General features: G+C 39.3%; 1 protein-coding gene across 1 annotated transcript in view; it reads right to left on the reverse strand.

The window, feature by feature from the left end:
• prkd2 (protein kinase D2) overlaps positions 1-20,522 on the reverse strand; it is a 44,663-nt gene that overhangs the window by 13,944 nt on the left and 10,197 nt on the right. Inside the window, exons 2-3 of the mRNA XM_038693283.1 lie at positions 550-688; positions 108-239 (exon numbers count right to left, since the gene is read on the reverse strand). Of these exons, the coding sequence (XP_038549211.1) occupies positions 108-239; positions 550-688 (271 nt within the window). The remainder of the gene's footprint in view (positions 1-107; positions 240-549; positions 689-20,522) is intronic.

Below are 20,522 nucleotides of genomic sequence, written 5' to 3' on the forward strand. Positions count from 1 at the left end.
ATGAGATGGAGCATATTTGGTTGGTGTTACAATTCATTTCACAGAAATTTCTGGATCACATCAAAGTTGCTTTTCTTATTCACACATCATCTCCCTATTTTTCTCACCATCACACTTGAGCCCTTGTCTGACCAGTCCGAACAGCATCTCTCCACAGTGATCACAGAAGGCTGGGGCCCGGTACGAGTGCACATTGAGTGCATGGGGCCGAATCTGGAAATCTTCAAACGTGGCTGCCGCTAAACGAGATGACAGGAGTACAGCGTGGTCACAAAGATGCAATCATACCAGAATAAAGACTGATTAGATGGATGAGATAAAAACAGGATGGGAAAATAGATTGGTTTTCTTCCTGACAGGAGAGCATTACAGTTTGAAACAATGAAAGAACTGATTGGGCCAATGTAGGATGTTAACTGTAGTAAAATAAGCAGATAAGGACTGATCTGATACAGAGTAACAACAGTAATGGAAGGGAGATAGTAGATTTGGATTATAATATGACAATCTAGTGGCACAAAAGAGAAGAGAATACTGCTGGTTACTTACCAGAAAGCACCACCTCCACCAAATCTCCCTCCTGAATGTCACCGGCCCCTTTAACCAGTTGCAAGATGTTGTTGGTGGATGTGTCATGCTTGAACAGCAAAATCTTGTCATAAATGCCATAGAAGCCGCACTCAGGGAACTAGAACATACAGAAAAACATAATAGGAATGTTATGTTAGGAAGATCAACTGTATAAATCAGAATTTTGTTGAAGAACTGTCATTAAATTAATAAAATAGCTTTATATCAGCTATCAACAATAGCTTAAAGGGAGAGTAAGGGATTCTACAGTAGGTTCACTGATCTTTGAACTTGCCAAACAAATACACCCCCTCTCTTCAGTGCTCCAAACAAATATACCCCTCTCTTCAGTGCTCCCTCCCAATTTTCAAATCTCTTAGGTTTCTCATGGAAACACCTTCGCCCTTTCCTGGTCAAATAACTTTATTTTCCGTTTATATATAGAAATTTTCCACTTTGGCTGTTTCTCGGCAATCTCTCCTTCTTCACAGTGCCTGGAACCCAGGATGTTCAAATGTTCCAGTGTATAGAACTCTCTCTCCCACTTCCCCCCTCCTTCCATCACTTCTGTGCATGAACACTAACAGTTCAAGCTGGTTTTCCATTTACAGAGCCAGGGCTGTGTAGGAAAACGGGATTTTTTTTCAGAGCACACACATAAAGGAAAGCTGAGGAAATACTCCCTGAAGTTTACAAAAAGTGTATTGGATTACAATCACTTACTATCCGTTTAAATGGTGATTAAAGAGTGCATGGATGTTGCCTGTTTTCACTGTCAGGTGTTTCAGTCAAATCAACAGATCACTGAGATCTGCTATACAGAAAATGCTTCAGTGTAAATAAAAATGAAAGTTTAATTGGCATCTAGTGGAGAGGGTTGCAAATTGCAACCAACTGCTCATTGTGCATTCAAGGGCTCCTCGGATGGTCCCATTTTCCATTAATTCTAACGGCAAAATTCCACATTCATAATATATTCAGCAGTAAAAGCTTTGTACCTTTTTTCCATTAGGTTGTACATTATATCAATTTAATCTATAAATCCAACAACAAAAAGGCTGCAATAACCGTCACCATATGGTCCTCTTTTAATATCGTTATATAATATGGACTACCCCTGGCAAAGTTTTTATTGTTTGTGTCTTCTTATATAATTATATGCTGTTCTGTATACTTCTTTATGTCCCATGTACACTATATTACTCTTTTTGCAATAAAGATTTAAGGAGGAAAAACAATCAGATTATTCTGACACCACATGAATGCACCATCAGTCACCACTCACTGCTCCCTTAGCAAGCATGCAGGAGCTACAGTGGCCGACACGCTCTGCCGGCTAAATAATATGTGCGGGCCTCTATTTGTCAAAATGTCACATTTCTTCTTACTTCTAATAAACCAGACGACTGCTACTACTACTTCTGCTTCGTCTTCTTTGGTTGTAAATTCAATACATGTATAAATGTTTTTTTCCTTGCAGACATAAATGTTAGCCTAATGTACAGAGGGACTTCACTCAATATTTACCAAATAGCATGCAGCTACCATATCCTGATTTTCAAAAGACACACAAAAATCAACATGTTTTGAGGGAACATGGAGACACATTCAAAATGTATTAATAAAATAACTCAATTTAAAACAGAGAACATTATTTTTCTCACACTAATCTGTCCTACAAAGACAGAGCATTACAGTAAATTAGTAGTACTTTAGACCTGGCTGTGTGTCACACAGAGACAACTCAGCACCATCCTACTGTCAAATACACTGGATAAACAGTCCATCTTTATAGTCAAGCCAGGAGAAATTACTTGTAACAGGTTGGCCTTTTACAACTTGCACATTTACTCCAAAAAATTATCCCCTGGAATATACAACATATCAGCCAACACAAACAGTGTATACACACAAGTGTAACCACTGATATACAAGACACGCTGGCTGAATTCCACAAATCTGAAACCAAGCAACTTGGTCAATGTTGAAAGGAAGACACAAGGAGAAACTTTATCCTATCTTCCTATCAGCCATATACAAGTACACACCCACACCCACACAGAGGTGTTTCCATGAAGCTCTTCCAGAGATATGAGAGATGAGTGTCAGTCAGAAGCCAGTAGAGCAAAGGAGGCTGTCATAGGGAAACCCTGCTCTCCTGAATAGTTAATATTGTCTAGTTCACTTCAGTGACCACACCACACAGGACACCACAGGTACACACATACGAGAGAGAGAGAGAGAGACAGAGAGAGAGAAAAGGGTCGCCACAGACAGAGCTGGCTTCCACAAGAGGAGAGACTCTGCTCCCAGTGTGACAGGGGACAGGTAGAGACAGAGCTGCACTTTCTAACCTCATGCCCTAAATATAAAACACAAAGACAAAAACACTTTGCAAACATTTCCCAAATATACCCGAATTCGAATTCATATCAGACACACAGAAACTCCCCTATTTACTGGGAGAAATGCCCAAATGCGAAATAATTGCTGCAAAATATGTCTCCTCATGCCATGAAGTGAGGACAACCAGTGGAACCTCAGACTAACAAATAATTGTACAGATTTTCAAATTATTATTATTTTGATCATTTGATATTTTAGTAATTGTTTTGTTTTCACATTTGATACCAATTTCTTTTTATTATTTTTTAATCAATTCTTTTAAAAAAAATTTAGACATAGAGAGAGAGAGAGAGAGAGAGAGAGAGAGAGAGAGAGAGAGAGAGAGAGAGAGAGAGTATACACAGGGCACACTGAGTGAGAGGAGAAGGAGAAAGAAGAGAAAGAAATGTTGAACAAAAGCCCCCCTAACTTATACACACACACACACACACATTATCATCCCTATCTCCCTTGTTGTTTTTCCGATGGTGGAGTCAAGATTCACCATCTGGCCGGGCACTAATAACTTACAGGAAGGGGAACCCTGGTCTCCACCTTGGAACGACACACTGACAGACAATACACCTCCACCGCACATACCAACAGACACACCCTCCTTACAAACAAGCAGGACACAACCTCTTTTTCCCTCCATTTCCCTTCTTTCTCCTAAATACACACACACGGTCTCTCCCCCTCACTTTCCTAACAGGCACTCCACATCACCACATCTGAAATGCAGGCCCGCTGCCAAGCTACACAGTGAGGCCACCACGCCCCAGCAGTGGGCTCCTGCTAGTGATCACACAGTCAACAACGAGACACAAACAGCACACAGTGGCTTCTTTTTCGACATCTGCAGAAGATCCACAACCAATTTCACAAACATTACATCCATATAACAAATCACAGAAACATGGGCTTAAATCTCATCTCACAGGGACAATAAACATAAAATTTTGATGGGGACACAAATAATACAGCCAAAATTGTACTTGTATAGAAGTCTTACTATTTTTCTGGCCAACAATACAAGGTAATAGTTGTTTAAGTGTGACTTAAGTTCATAGGTTCACCATGCGGCCATATAATCCTAAATAACTTGTGTCCTCTAGGCTACATAGTAATTTATGTTTCTTATAGAAGATGTAGCTTACATACATATACATATATATATATATATACATACATACATACATACATACTTAACGGGAGCAGGCCAACTGATCTGCCACTTAACATCATAATACGCAAAACCCAACACAATTGGATCTACGGTATTAGCCAAATATCGGTTCACATAACGTTACAGGATTAGCGCTGTAGTAAGAGATGCACAGATTACAGTTTTCTTGGCTAATTCCAGTTACTGGTTTTTTAAAAGGTCTGACCTGCCAATTCTGTTTTTGTCTGATTCCCGATTTAATTTCTTTCTAAGAACTATAATTGACAGCATACACTAACTATTTATTGGAAAAATCTATTTTTATTAGGATCCCCATCAGCACCAGTAGCCTTTAAATGTTAGCTATTCCTACTGGGGTCCATTCAATTGTACGGTCATAATGGAACATTGATTATAAAATAACATTAGCATTTTCACTCTAAGGAGCTGAAAATAAATTGCACACCATTTAAATTCTTCAATTTATTTTTGTGTTTAATCACAAATCTGCTCACCTTGCTTTTCCCCTCAGACACAGAAGCACACACCTACACCTGTCTGTCTGTCTGTGTCTCTCTCTGTGTTCTCTCTCTGTCTGCTATGACGTTATTTGTCAGCAGTTTTATTTAAAAGAACTGGCGTTTGGTATCTTTTCACACGCGATTCCATTTTCACAGCAGGTGAGCCGCGTAGGCTTGTTGTTAATTACCGATAGAGACCACCACGGTACAAATGACATCGTCACCAACAGCTGTGTTCACCGTTGCTTTACCTGCTCCGTGCTTTACAATATCCATATACTCTTTCTGTGTGTTTCTCTGCAGATGTAATTAGTGAGCGTTGCGTCTTCTTCACTCTCGTGAATAACTTCCACACACCTGAGACGTGTTTTAGCCTGTGTGTGTGTGGCTGGGACATGAGGTTACTGTCTGTGCACACACAAAACAATGGCACTGTGCAGCGTGTTTGTAACGTTCAATGTGATCGGGAGAAAATTGGATATTTGACACTGCTCGGCCCCAGTTACCGGTCAGAGCCGAGTAGTAGTAGGTGAAGTTTTAATAACAGAGTGGGCTCATGGAAAAATAATAGGTTATCATAATTTTTTTAATGACTCAGCGTCATCTGTAATAAAAACAAGAATCAGTTCATCCAATGTTTAAAATGCATTAAACAGCTCTGCCAGCCTACTTAACATTACTAGAGTTTCACAACTACAGAAGGATTTAACTGGTTTTCTGCCACCGAACTCCTGTGAGAGAGAAAGCAGTGGACCAAACCACTGTCAGGCAAGAGAGGGGGGACTCAAAATGTTTCTAAACTTACAAAGCACTTTTATTGCCCTGTTTGCGTTTGTATTGTTACTGTTATTGTTATACACAATTATTCTAAGTACATATCATTATATTATTTGATGGTTTTTAAGGGGGGGATACCCCTCAGATAGCCTATATGTTGGTAGTTTGCTAAACTCAGTCTCTAAAAAAACTTAATTTTAAAGAAGTTTATTATAACTAATGATCTTGATTTCCTATTTTTAACAGGAACATTGTTGTGGACAGATTATCCACTAAATGTTTTCCTCCAAATTACAATACAATAACTAATCCTCTATTTCACTTCCCATGCCTAAGCACCAGTGTTAGCACACAATTAGATAAATTATGGATATAGTGGTAATTAAATGATATAATGGGCTATCAGCTAGCTAACATCAGGTGGCTCATTTAAGTAAAAGAAATGCTAATTTCGAATCTCTGAAGGTTGGAAAGTTAAGTGTATTAAAGAAGATAGATAGCTAACTACTGACATTAACTTATAGTGTCTCCACCAGCGCCTGGTGGACTGAACTTGAACAGCTGCTGCTGCCAGTGATGTGGGCAGACAAGATGTTACTAAAGTAAAGGTTAGGAAATGGTATGGTCCATTTTAGGGGTGTCTGAAATCGTATTTCAAGATTCTTGAATACAAGGCACGAATACGGGAAATATATTGTAATATATTACAATTACAGGTAAAGAAGACACCCCCCCCCCCAACTGTTTTTTGCCGCAAAGCCATAATTAGGGGGGTCAGACTCCCCCAATCCTGACAATTCTTATTCGACTATGTAAATCCGTAGTAGGGGACAGCCTTATTTTCTCTAATGACTTTTGGGGTTTGAGGTGATCATTTAAAATGAAAGTAAATGTCATTCCGGTTCTCTCTATACTGGTATCTATAGGCCTATAGCCCCAAATTTTAATCCTGTGTTTATTACAGAATGTTGATCTTCTGTGGCTCTTATTACAACTAAATCAGGATTGTTGGTCATTTTAACTTTCACGCTGATAACACCTCAAATCATGCATCAAGTGAGTTTCTAAATATTACTACAGTTTGGTCCAACCCACAACCAACAACTGTGGACTAGACCTGTGTTTACACTTGGTTTGGAAACAGTCTTTTCATTGGATATCTCACTGTCTCTGACCATATGTTTTTCTATGCAACTATAAAACCCCACAAGAAAAAGATACAGTTTAGTGTTCACAGTGAACATACCATTGGCCCTCAAAACAAATACAGCCACTCCTTGGCCTAACCAGTCAGCTACAAAAAAAACTAGGTGTTATAATGGATTGGGGCTTGAGCCTGGAGCAACATGTAAAGAAGGTAGTCCATTCACATAGTCCAGTTTTATAGGCTCTAACTTGGTAGCTCTCCACCAAGAAGCACAAAGTTCAGCACAGTAGGGAGTGGTGAGGGATGATAATAACTTCCCCTCTTAGGGAACAGATAATCAGAGCTTACAGGTGCTAGGGTAGAGATGGGACTTTTGAAAGGCCATATGAACAGCAGCAGTGGCGGCAGCAGCAGCAGCAGCAGAAAACGACAGAATAGCTTTGAGGTCAGCAGTGCACAATGCAGTAAAAGCATGAGCAGAGTACTGTTAACTTTAAAGGTGGGCTATGCGATTCTCGTCTAGTACAGGTTTTTGTTTTGTTTGTTTGTTTTTTTAAAATTCAGTTAAGATATGTCAGATATGTGTGTTCACTGAAAAGAAAATCTGGTGTCCTCTGGATCAGTAAATGGGAAACATACAAAGTGGCTTGGTACGAGCCACACAACACTATTCCAGCTATTAATTGTGTGTCAGGTAATGTGAATTGACTTGCCCACATACATTCAGTTTACTTTCTAGTTTACCAAGACATGCTGTTGATGTGATGTTAGCTATAGTAGCAGGAGAGTTGTGAGTATCGTTGTCGTCTAGCTTGTGTGCTGGCTATGGGACCGTCTTGTTCTCTCTGCATCTTAGCCTGGCAGTGGCAACTGCAGCAACAGTTTGCTAACACCATGGCTAATACACAACTTTTTTTCTTTTCTTTTCTTTTTTTTTTATCTTTATTGAACTTATCACCAACCCCCAACCAAGAACTTTCGTAACACTTTCTATGAAGGTCAGCGCTATAATGACTTATGCATATATTTATAACACGATATAATGCGTCCATAAGACATTATAACAGTTGTTATAATCACTTACAAACATGCATTAGGCGCTATAGCAAAGTTCATAACGTATTATGACCTTTTGATTTAATGTTTTATAACTAATAGTAATACCAGTTTATGTCAATGTGCGGAAAGAATCTCCGACCATGTTCCATAACACATTATAACCACCGACTCTGCCTCGTTATGAATACACTTTAGTCAAGATTTACAATTAGTGATATAAAATGGAATGAAAAAATATAGTAATGTTTAATGTTATATAGCATGTATTTGTTTGCTTTAAGTAAAGTGTATATAATATATAATATTATAAACAGATTAAACAAAAAAGTAAACCTAGATCTATTAGAGGTTACCAAGGAAGGAAGTGGGAACATAATAAGAAAGATGGTAGAAAGTTGTTGCAGGGAAGCACCTTTATAGAGTCAGTTTGGGCATAATTAAAATTGAGTCATTGATGATACTTGTGGGAGCATTAGAAGAAACAAATGAATATGATGGATGATTGAGATAAACAAAATGGGTAAAGGAGGATGACATTTTCAAGAAGACTGAGTGACACTGATAATAATAATAATAATAATAATAATGATGATGGCACATAGGATTATTGCTACCAATGACAGAAAGGAAACGGAAGATACAATATATATATATATATATATATATATATATATATATATATATATATATATATGAAATAACAATGCACATACACACGGATGATTTATCTGTATCTGTGTGAGCTAACCCACAACAAAATTAACTAACGTCAATTATGTTACTTGCTGTGTTGTTGTTCGCTGTATATTAGTCATAGTGTTGGATTTCTACAGAATCTACAGAACAGAACCCCTACCTTTAAGTATCCCATCATGTTTAAAAAGGCACATTGCATATGTGTTGCACTGAGAGAATGCCATGCACAGTGTGGCTTCATTAGTGGTGATCACAGAATTAAAAAAATTCAGCAGCATCATGTCTTTCCAAAATTGCTAACCCATTACACTGAATAATCCATAAAATACGTTGTCAACAGTTTTCACAGGAACTATTTCTTTGGTAGTACAGTAATACCAGTGAACAGTGAGGCCTGTGGATTATTTAGAGTAACAGGGACCCTGTCCTGGAAACTGATGCTGCTGTTGAATTTTTGCAATTTATTAGTGTTGTGAGCAAGGTAGAGATGAATATCTCATAAGTTTGCCAGATAAAACAAAAACTATTTGCATGTCTAGATACCACTAGCAGGAAGTGAGAAAATATGTTATGTAATATGTTAAATATGTTAAAATATGCGCTTTTTCTTTTGTAATTTAGGTGGACAGACTCTTTAACACAGACATCTACGTAAATGTTTCTGGCTTTGGGTCAGTTAGACAATACAGATACTAATAAGATGAGGCTCCAAACTTTCCCACGTCCAGACTTCAGAAAGTTCTTTGACAGGAGTGAATCATGTAATAACTGCATGCATCAGTACCTGGGATTCCCACAAATAAGACCAACTGCTGCCACTTGTAATTACAAACACCCACAGAGCCCAGATCAGAGGAGACTCCCAGCTCTACCCAAATCCACAGACAAACCTTAGTCTCAATAAGTCATTTGTAAGCCTCACGACGCTATTTGATGCCAGTCTCTCGGCTATTAGCCCCACACTGTTACTGTTACTGCTCACTTCTTTCCTGAGCAACTCAACACACAAGGCAAGTCATATTATCCTGTGTCTGCTATCCAAAACATACACAATGTGCCGACCACAACTGCAGTTGCCACGTCTGGGCAGACCACAAGTCTTTAAAGCTCTACTGAAAAGCACAATATCCCAACTCCCCAAAACCACAGTTGCCTCAGAGAAAATTACCATTTTCTTATTTTCTTCTCTCCCTGTCCCAGATTTCTGTGAAAGTACAGGGTGGGAAGAACACAAAAGACACACATTACTTTTTTCTGTATGTCAACATCATGAAAATTTACATTCTTTGTCTTATAATTACATAATCATCTCTATATATTTGTGTGTACACTGTATATTTGGCTGTGAGGTGTAGAAGCTATGGGTGTTGCAGTAACAACAAGTCTGCAGACAAAGAGCTTGCTGTATTATCATACATACTGTAGAACAGTGTAGTGTGGTTTGCCTGGAGACAGGGTTGTGTCTCTAGCCAGTTTCTTTGGGTTACCAGGGATCAGGTTGCCCCGCGTTGCCTGCACTACTGCTGAAGCTCTTCGGGCCAATGAAGCCATTATGAGTGAAATAAATTATGGACTAGGCTTTCTTTACCCCAACCCCTCCCTCTTTTTCACCTATCACTCTTAATTTCCTTCTCAGTGCCTTGTTTATCAACCTCTCATTACTTTTCTTCAGGTCCTTCCAGCTTTCCTTATCACTTCTTTTCTATTTAGGTCTCACTCATGAACACCCCCCCCCCCCCCCCCCCTCCCCAATATACTTTTTATGAGCCTCTCTGAAGGAACAACCTACAAAAGACCTGTAAAGTAGAGTAAAAGTAGAAAACGGTGCACAGACAAAAGCATTCTGTCCACAGTCACTAACACTGTCCTCAATGTGGTCCACTCCCTCTCTTTCAAGTTGATGTAGTGTTAGGGTCGGCCAGCAGTGCTCATCCTCGCCAATGACTTGACTAACCTACTTTTTTCAAAGGTTCAGTGCTGTTTTCTGTTCAGGACATGAGGAATTTAATAGTATTTGTTATGTCCATTTCTTGTTCTACTTAACTATTCCTGTTCTACTTTAATTGTGTGTATGTGCCTTAAGTCTTAAATATGGATATATTTAGAGCTGCAACAATTAGTTTACTAACTGATGAGTCAATGGAAAGTTTACAAATTAATTTGCACAAATTTTGATCATTTTTGAGGTAAAAAAATGCAAAATATTAGATGATTGCAGGTTCTCAAAAGTGAGGATCTGCTGTGTTGTTTTGTCATATATAATAATAATAAGTAAGTAAAACATCTTTGGGTTTGAGGCTGCTGGCTGGACAAAGCAAGCAATCTGAGCACATCACTTGTCACTATTCTTTGACATTTTATCGAATAGATAATAAAATATAAGTTGCAGCCCTAGATGTATTTTTCAAAAATTAAGAAATATTCTTTGTGAATAGTTTAGAATTCAGGATAAGATATACACATATTTAGAATTTAGATTCAACAAGAAAAATTCTTGCAAAAGCCATGAGATACACCCATAAGTTCAATACTTTGTGAAAAACACACACTCACACAAAGTGACTTAAACGCTCAAAAATAAAATAAACAAATCCTATTACTCTACGTGTACACTTTATACACAAAAGCATCTTTCTCATCATCATATTAGCGTGATGTCAAGGAACAATGCTTTTGTGACTGAAATTTGAGCTCACAAACATTGTATTCAAACAAACACGTACACACTTGATGTCACAGCGCTGGCTGGCGTTTCCTCCTCTCTACACTGGGGCTGAGGTGGTTCTCGTCGACCACCTCAACCCCTGGTCATGATGGTGATGCACAAGCACAGAGTTAGTGACTGAGATCTTTTATCTGAAGTGCACAAGGGAACTGGAACCTGCAGAGTATGAAACAATGACCTAATTCCTTCTTCCTCTCCCATTTACCTTTATGTTCATGCTGCTGCATGCACATTATAGAAGCATTAGATTACTATCTTCTAACAGTGAAGTGTTGAATGAAGGACTGGAGATTTTATTTATGCAAAAACAATCAAGGCAAAACATGAGAAATGTAACTGAAAGGGCGTTCAAGCAGTGTGGGGCTTGCAGAATTTCTCTCAGCACTTTAGCAACAGGTCAGCGTCACCTCATCATTGCACTGATGGTTACACACAAGCACAAGAGCTGATGTCCAGTTGGGTCGGTATTATTTCAATCTTGAGGGCTTGTCAAATGGCTGTAGAGCAGTTATTCTAAATATAGACCCCGCTTGTATAAAGGCGCTGCACGTGTGAAGAACACAAAGACTTTTATGTCCTGCTGAGAAAGCTGCTTGCTTCTGCTTTTCATCCTCCCCATCACTTCCCCTCCAGCAGCTCAGCATGAGACACCTTCGACCACCAAGCCGCACAAACACACAAGCACGCACACTCAGGCACACACACATTCACATAATTACATTAATGCAACAGCTATGGTGCCATTCAACCAAGGCTCAATGCAGTTTATACACACAAATGTAGGTTATTGCTCATTATCAAAACAGTCAGGATCAAGTCTCTATTTTGTTTAATGTCTGACAGATCTTCTTTAGTTTTACTTCATTTTAAGGAGACAAAACGGCTCAACTGATAGCAACTTTAACCGCCAGGAACGTTGTGAATTCTCTAAGGGAGCATGATACTTCGGATGCAACTCTACCAGCTGCTCTGTCAACTATTAGGGGTTGTCGCTGGTGGTTTCTTCGACATCAACATGTTGACATGGTTTCCCCACATGAAGGGAAACTCCACAAGGTCCATGAACTAACAAAGAAGGGACTTTTCTTACTATTGTTTGAGTTCTGTATCAGTACATACACCATATGCCATTATTTTTCCTTTTTATTCAGTAAGTAATAGTAGTGTGTAGGAGTCAGAGTTACTTTTGTAGTGTCATGATTAGTATTAGCAGAATGACTAGTAATATTATCTGTTACCTCCATGACACAGGAAACTGCAACCTTGAGCTTGGGGTTCATAGCTCTTCAAAAGGTGTGAAGTTAAGTAAATTTACAATGTGGTTCTGAGGAGGCTGAATGATTGCATGTTAAATAAGGCCGTTACCACAGTCACAGAAAGTGACTTGAATAAAATGTCAAAAAAAAACTGCTATCAGCTATTTATTAAGTTAATGTAGAATATTTCAACGTTGAAGAGTCACCCAACCAGTTCATCAAGACTTCCCATGACATGGCCGACATTTAATTTTCTGATCAGTGCATATAAAGAAGTTATAACATCTTGGTAACATGGCAGAATCATTTCAAAATGGCACTTGAAGTACAGCTGAACTGCCACATTCTGGGAAATTTTATTTAATAATCAGTTTTATGTCCCTGGGACAAGTAGAAGTTAAGACTGAAACTGAATAAAAATGATACTCTTGCTCTACACATTAAACTGTTTTTTTAATAGTGCTGTGAAGAAACAATGTGATTGTGACTGAGATGTTACAGAATGACAGGAGCTGGATTTGTGTTTACACAGTGAGGTACGTTACAGGAACACTGCAGTTCTGCAGAATCAATCAGGCCAAGCTCCAACGACGGCAGCACATGATCAACAACTGAGAATCGGCATGGACAAAATACAACATGTGCTGTGTGTTACACTGAGCTCTGTAAACAGTATGACCTCTATAGCCCTACATGGTCCTCCGCACTCCACGCTGTAGTGTTCCTGCAGAAGAACCTGGTTATCACAACAGGAACCTGATCCAGGCATTTTATAGTCAAGAGGAAACACTCTGCATCCCTTCAAACAACAGACATTGTTTAAACATCCACGTCTTACTGTGTAACAAATCATCCAGCCTCTTGCACACGTGCGCATGTACACACCCACATTCTCAAGGATCATGGTGAAAAGTTGTGAGGCACCGCGCGTGCGCGTGTGTGTCTGTGTGTTTATGTATTTGTATTAGCATAAACCATCCTTCTACTAATTGTTGGGCTATAACTCCCTCTATCCTTGTTAACATGTCAAGCACGGGACCCCGAAAGAACCACCCAACCTTTCTAAAAGTGATGAAGAGTTTAATGAGAGGTTGCCGTGGCAACGGGCATGTAAAGACGTCAGCAATCTACCCTCATTAGCTCCTGACAACAACTTGGTACGACGCAGGAATTTTCCCCTTTTGTGCTGACAGTGTTGGCAATGGAACAAACGTGTTACCAGCCCAGCGTTCTATTTTTATCCCAGTGAGGTCATACGATGACAAAGAAATGGAGCACATAAAAATTACACCCATCCCTGCCCTCCCTGTGCACCTGTAGAGTCTGTGCTGCAGACCATGCTGGCTTTAAGAAAACAATGGGTGAACATGATGTCTTTAAAACATGTTACACATCACACATTAAAATCGCATGAGTGAGTGACAGCTCTGTACCAGGAGGACAAGGAATTAAGAAGTACCCATGACGTCAGCAAACCGCTGGGCATGGCAGACACAAAGAAGGATAAAAAAATAAGGACGAAGCGACACAGAAAGTGTGTACACAAGGAAGGACAACTGAACAGCTACATGACAAAGTGCAGTTGCTCCCATGATGTCACAAACCCTTACTTAGTCACTCGATAGTTTTGATTATCTTACTTTGTGAGTTAGCCTTTGCACGTACGATAACTTTATACTGCAACACAATCACACGTGTAATCAAAGGTAGATGTTCTAAGCCTTCCTGTGTCAGTAAGGGTTATTTGTCTGTTTATCACTGTCAACTCTCCTCACAGAGATATGAATACACACTCGTACAGAGAAATAACCACACAGAAGAGAAGGTACTGTGTGACTACATACACATGTGGTAAGAGGTTTATAGTGAGTTGAGATTATGCAGCAGGATAAAGTTTATTAATGGATGAATGTTCATTAAGGGCCAAATACAAAAGCTTCTTTCTTCCTGGATTTGATGCGTTTCCTGTTGAAACATGATACTGGGGAAGGACATGAGACACGGGAGGGATGTTTTAAAAGTGGCACATCGGTCCGGGAGATAAAGGTTACTTATTTGATGAGGCTAAAATTTGGCAGTTCTCAAAATTACAATGCAGGTCTATGCAGCTTTTCACTTTCTTTTAGTTTGCCAGTCTATACGTCAAAGCCCAATGACTTTTCTCATATACTAACAAGGCAGAAATAAGAACTCTGTAAGCTGCAGAGATGCACATTTATGTTTCGTGGTGGGTCAAAATTAACTCCCATTGGGAGTTCTTTCCCCTGAACGGTCAAATCTCACTTATTGCTGCTATAATCTATATTTACTTGTGCACACTGAGGTGTCCGTTAATTCATTAGCAGCATTACCATTTCAAAAAGAATTTAAAATTTAAGGAGAATAAAAGATTCTTCCAGGTCCGACTGACTGGTAGGGAACAGCTATTTAACCTGTGTGAGGTTGTTGTCAAGATGATCTATACCACTTGGTTTGTTAGTGCTCCTGGCAGTTGTGATGACATTCTGGTGGTTGGAGACACTCGAGGCCAAGTCTGAATTACAGTCGGTGGCATTCTCATTTGAGGCCAAATGTGAGCATTTGTTTAGTCTCCGAGGAAGGGACCTGAGGAGTTGGCCCTTCTGTGTTGGGCCATGTGTTTGTGTAGTGGTTGTTTCATTTCCCCAATCCACAGGTCTGTGCATTCCTCACTCCACTGGACAGCATACACTAGATAGCTTTTTTGTTTGTTTGGGTGTGCGGTCTTTAGGGTGTACCAGTATCTGTCTTAGTGTGTTCTTGGGTTGAAAAAACACAAGGAAGTGGTGTTTGTTTAAAGTCATCATGAGTTTCACCATGTGCTCCAGACAAATATGGAATCACTATATTGTTTTTTACTTTTCTTATCCTTATCATCTGTAGTTTTGGAATTCTTCCTGGATCCTGTGGCTGTTTTCACAAAGGTCCAATTAGGGTATCCACAGGTTGTAAGTGCCTCCTTCAGATGTTTCTGCTCTTTTTCTGGGGCTTGGGCACTTGTTGGTGATGAAGCGTTCTGATGACCCCTAGCTTACACCCCAGTGGGTGGTGGGAATTGAAAAGTAGATATTGGGGTGTGTGGGAATTTCCGGAAAACTCCAATGTGCAGACTCCTGTCCTCTTCAATGCTTACGGCACAGTCCAGGAAGGCCTGACTGTTGTTGTTGACATCCTCTCATGTGAACTTCAATTTTATTTTTTATTTATATAGCGCCAAATCACAATAACAGTTATCTCACAGCGCTTTTCATAAAAGAGCAGGTCTAGACCATACACTATGATGTTATTTACAGAAGCCCAACAATTCCCACCAAGAGCAAGCACTAGGCGACAGAGGCAAGGAAAAACTTCCTTTTAAGCGACAGAAACCTCGAGCAGAACCATGGCTCAGGGTGAGTGGCCATCTGCCTCGAACGGTTGGGACTTGATATTACTGTCCACAAAGTTGATGTCTTCTGTGAAGGCCTGCACTTCCTGGGTTTTAATACCAGTCAGCCAGAACTGAAGAAGTCTCTTGGATGAGAGATGAAACTCCTTTGACTATCTTTAACCAGTCCAGCACTTAATTTTAACCTTACTTGGTTAACTATGACTGAGAACCTTCACAGACATATGTTCTTGATAATGAGCATGACTACTGTACTGTATATTTGCGTTTATGTTTTCCCCTTAATTATGTTTTGTGTGTGTGCCATCACGAATAGCAAAGACACAATCAGGTTTACATTCCTGACCTGTTAGTTTCTGCATACCAGAGATAACCGTGTAAACCTGAGAGACTGGAGGGGGCACACAGACAGACACGAAATGCAACTGTGAAATATGTATTCACAAAACACACAAACCTGCATACATTTTCCATGCATTTCGAATCAAGCACATGGCCCAAAGAAATACAAATAACCTGGGTTTACTTCACACACACACATGCACTGCATTCACTATATTAAAACAAACATATGGTAAAAAACGAGTTTCCTGCATCACACAAAGAATCCCTCAGTTCAGCATGCTTAAAAAGTACTCGTCAAAGGTTCAACCAAAAAAAATGCTAGGATGATGACAATCAATGATTTATTAATATAAAGAAATAAAATAGCAGAGAACGTGTGGATCTACAAATGCATGCATGAGAACATGTACAGAGTTTAGAAATTAAGCGTGCAGTCGATTTAAATGGACAAAGTTCATAGAAAATATACATGTACAGTGGTTGCGTGCGTGCGCGCGCGCGCGTGTGTGTGAGTGTGTGCAGCCAGTAAGTGGAAGAGGCTTAGTCTCAAGCAGGAGCACAGGGACAAAGCGTCTCATTCTGCTCCAGGCATTAAGGAGGACGAGGAGGTAATATGAGAGCTCTGACCAGGCATGAGAGAGGGGTCTGGGGATAAAGGAGACACGCACTGCAATTCTGAACCAGCCTTTGTTGGTAGCCCCCACCCATCCTACTTCTCCTCTTCCTCTCTATCTTTCCTTGGCTTGGTTCTGAGCAGGTAAGCCGATAGGAACCTTGGATTCAATCCACTCTGTACAATGAACAACCCACTGATTCATGACAAGAGGGAAAGACAGAAAACAGGCCTTCATAAGAGAGGGCAAGTCGAGTAAAGAAGAACATAAAGAGTGATGGAAACAAAATGAGAAATTAAAATGCTGATGCTAAAAAGTTCTTTGTGTTTCAACACCAAATTCAACAGCAGGATTGTCTATTAAATCTTTGACAGAAGCTATACATTACATTCATTTTATGTCATTGAACATTTGGGTAAAACAAAATTGTTTCACATCACACCACATAATTTTTCTGTGTTGAAATCATGGTACGATGAAGCCTCATCTTTAAAGCTTTGTTGAAGTAGCACAATTTCATGGTGGGTTTGAAAGGCAGTTTGCATAGTTTCACAAATCACTACTATACAACATTATACATATTCAAAGAAAGGAAAAAACATTCTGTTAATATTTTTAACCCATATTAACAGTATGGTTTTCCTTATTTTGAATGTGTTTAATCCACCTCTTATAAATAAATCTAAACATTATTCTAGAAAATGAAGGGCTAGAGAGACGGGGGATGACATGCAACAAAGACCCCAGACCAGACTCAACCAAGGACATTGCAATTACACTGATAATGTAACTGAAACCTCAAGGCCATAAGGGCAAACAATGAAGAAAAAACATGGCAAACTACTGTCAGTGTACTCCACTTCAACATATATTCTAATTTGGACATATCCCTCTGAAGCATCGGTTTACATTCATTTTTCATTATGTCTTTGCATCTGAATGTTGAATTTCTGTAGTGCTTTAGAGGTAGTAAGGTTAGTTTCTCTCATACAGAGGTGAGCACACTGTGTATACCTGTGCTGTAGTCGAGAGTCAGTGGAAAGATCATGGTTGCTGATCAATAAGGGAATGCATACAGACCACGTTGTTATAAAAAAAAGTAAAGGTAAATGCATATTTTCTGAAGTGATATTAGGTATATTGTACAAATATTCTGTTCCTTTCCAAAAAGTAAAAAGTTAAAATCAATATGCGTTTCCATAAACTACTTTTAAAGAAACATTGTGAAGACGGTCAAACAAGACGTCATCAAAAACCATCCAAAACACAGACGGTAACTCTTTTGTTACTCCAATAAATCAGAGAATTTCATCACTCTAATGGTCCGCACTACCGTATATGTTAGTTAAATTGTTAGTTTGTTTGATGTAGGTTGACTGTGTGGCGTTTTCTGCTAGTGGAGCAACACATGGTACACGTACAATACAGGATATAAAAGAAGAAGAAGAAGAAGCGAAAGCAGGTTCCTCATTGTCATAATTTATTTTAAAAAATTAGTTTCCAGGATTCGTTTCCATCACATGTTCTCTTTATCAGGTCACCAAATTTACCACCATAGTTAAGTAGTACCAGTTATCTTGAATTTTATCTTTCTGAAGTGTAATTTCTTAATGCACATAAAGACTAAATACTGTCTTCATCCATTTAAGATTAGATCACGTCAGATTTCCTTGTAACAGGGCCTTAAACTGGATAGATCTAATACCACAAACTAGTTTGGCAGATTGTGAAATGTATGTTAATTAATATATTGTCTATACAGAACTGACAGAATGTTGTTGAAATATGAAGAACATTATAACTTCTCTGCATGACTGCTCATGAATTACACCGTGACGGTGTCACTGTTGAAGCATCTGCCTCTGAAAAAGTCCCCATATTATTAATGGTGCCTTCAGATCTAATGGAACACCAAAAACAATAATCAAATGAGTGATAATGATAGAAAGTGAGAAATGAGTAATGTAAACACAGGTGCTTCAGAGGCCTGTGGTGATATCCTACATTTACATAATTAGTAACTGTATTCCAGATATATTAATGAACTTGAGAGTGTGACCTTTAAGGCACACAAGTTGATGCCTCACTGATCCTCTCTTTATCCTGGTCTTCATCGCTTTACCATCAAGGAGTTCTCCATAGTGAGAATCATAAAGAAATACTACACAAACACTCAGGGCCATGAGAAAAGTGTTTGCACATTATCCATGTGCCAAGAGTGCCACACACACAAAGACTTAAAGCTGCATGCTGAGGGCCACAGTAGGCACATTACTGCACACTGAGTCATCCCCTCTTACTTTATGCCTGTTCCCCTCTCCTCACTCTTTTCACTCCCCTCTTCTCTCCATGTGTGGAGCGGCTATAGATCCTAATTGAAAGAAAGGGGGAAACTCTGGAGACTATGTACTGAACTCCAGTCATATGACAAACGTGTGGTTACATTGATGGCGTTGAGTTGCTTCAACTCCTGCCAAACCCTGTTGAAAAATGTAATTGTATATTCACTAAACCATATTGTATCTTGTGTTTTGCTCTGCACAAATGCACATAGTCACATGCAGAGGAGCCACCCTCTTTTCAGCATTCTGCATAACTGCAACCACAACAACAGGATGATTACATTCAGTTACCTATGATTACTCGAATGTTTTATCAAAATGGCTGTTATACCTGCATAGTATAGTGTGTACGTTTAATTTACATATTTGATTGGATGTAATTTGATTGTAATATCCAGAATAAAAATAGGTGAAGTAGATATTTAGATGTGTGCATTCTTATGTTTCATGAAGTACAAAGGCCTTAAAGCTATAGTTAAAACATTTTGGGAAATGAGCTTATTCATTTTTGGACAAAGAGTGTTAATTTGTGAGCTTTAAAAGATGCTGGTAAGTGAATTATTTTAACATTGGACAAAGCCAGTCTAGGGCTACATCCATCACATGGCACAGACAGCGTGAGCAATTTGGGGATTCAGTATCTTGCTCAAGGACACTTTAATATGCAGTATCAGGGGATCAGACCACCGACATTCTGATTAGTGGACGACCCGCTAACCAATAAGGGGGCGTGCTGGCCAGTAAAAGACTTCCATGAAGGCTGCTCTCGTATATCCTTGCTCATGGCTCCTCAGAGATCCCTTTTTGTTCCTCGGAGCAAAAATAAAAGCTTTGGGACTGCCTGCAAGATGGCACACAATAACGACTTCCCGTTCAAGCGATGAGCGTGGACTTGAGATGTACTCCAAATGTTTCTTCTAGTCTTTGTGCTAAGCTAAGCTATTCATCTTCTGTATATAATGAAATTGTGATCCTTACATAATGAAAAAATGAACTTTCCTATAGTGAATATCCTAGAGCTTATTTTCCAGTTGCTTCTTTCACTGACCGGTCTTCAATATTGATGTCATGTGTTTATCTAGTGAGGTAAGACTGCGGTTTTGCCCATTTCCCCTCATAACTGAGCGTCCTGTGCATGCAGACATGCACAATTACAGGCACCTCATGATGTGTCTGGGCCACGCTAACACACACAGTGCTAGTACCCCAAACCAACCCAACCCACTCTGTCAACCCTCACACTGAGCCTGTTGTCGGCCGTCTTCCCAAGAACACGCTCTTACAGACACATTGCACACACCTTATCATATCAGCAAATAGTTTCATGCCCTGTGAGATATCTTACTGCGCTTCAATATCTGCCTCATTGTCCTCTGCTACCATCTAAATTAATCAGGATATGATTAAACGAAGTCAAAGAACCAAGTGTGACACTTACAATGTCTAGGCCCTTGTAATTCACTAAACTTTCTGCTATTTCAATGGCAGTCACTAACAGGACAGGCCTTATTAAC

The sequence above is a fragment of the Micropterus salmoides genome, unplaced genomic scaffold (assembly GCF_014851395.1).
Source record: "Micropterus salmoides isolate LMB-PRFRI ecotype aquatic unplaced genomic scaffold, ASM1485139v1 Ms_hic_scaffold_3, whole genome shotgun sequence".
NCBI classification, from domain to species: domain Eukaryota; kingdom Metazoa; phylum Chordata; class Actinopteri; order Centrarchiformes; family Centrarchidae; genus Micropterus; species Micropterus salmoides.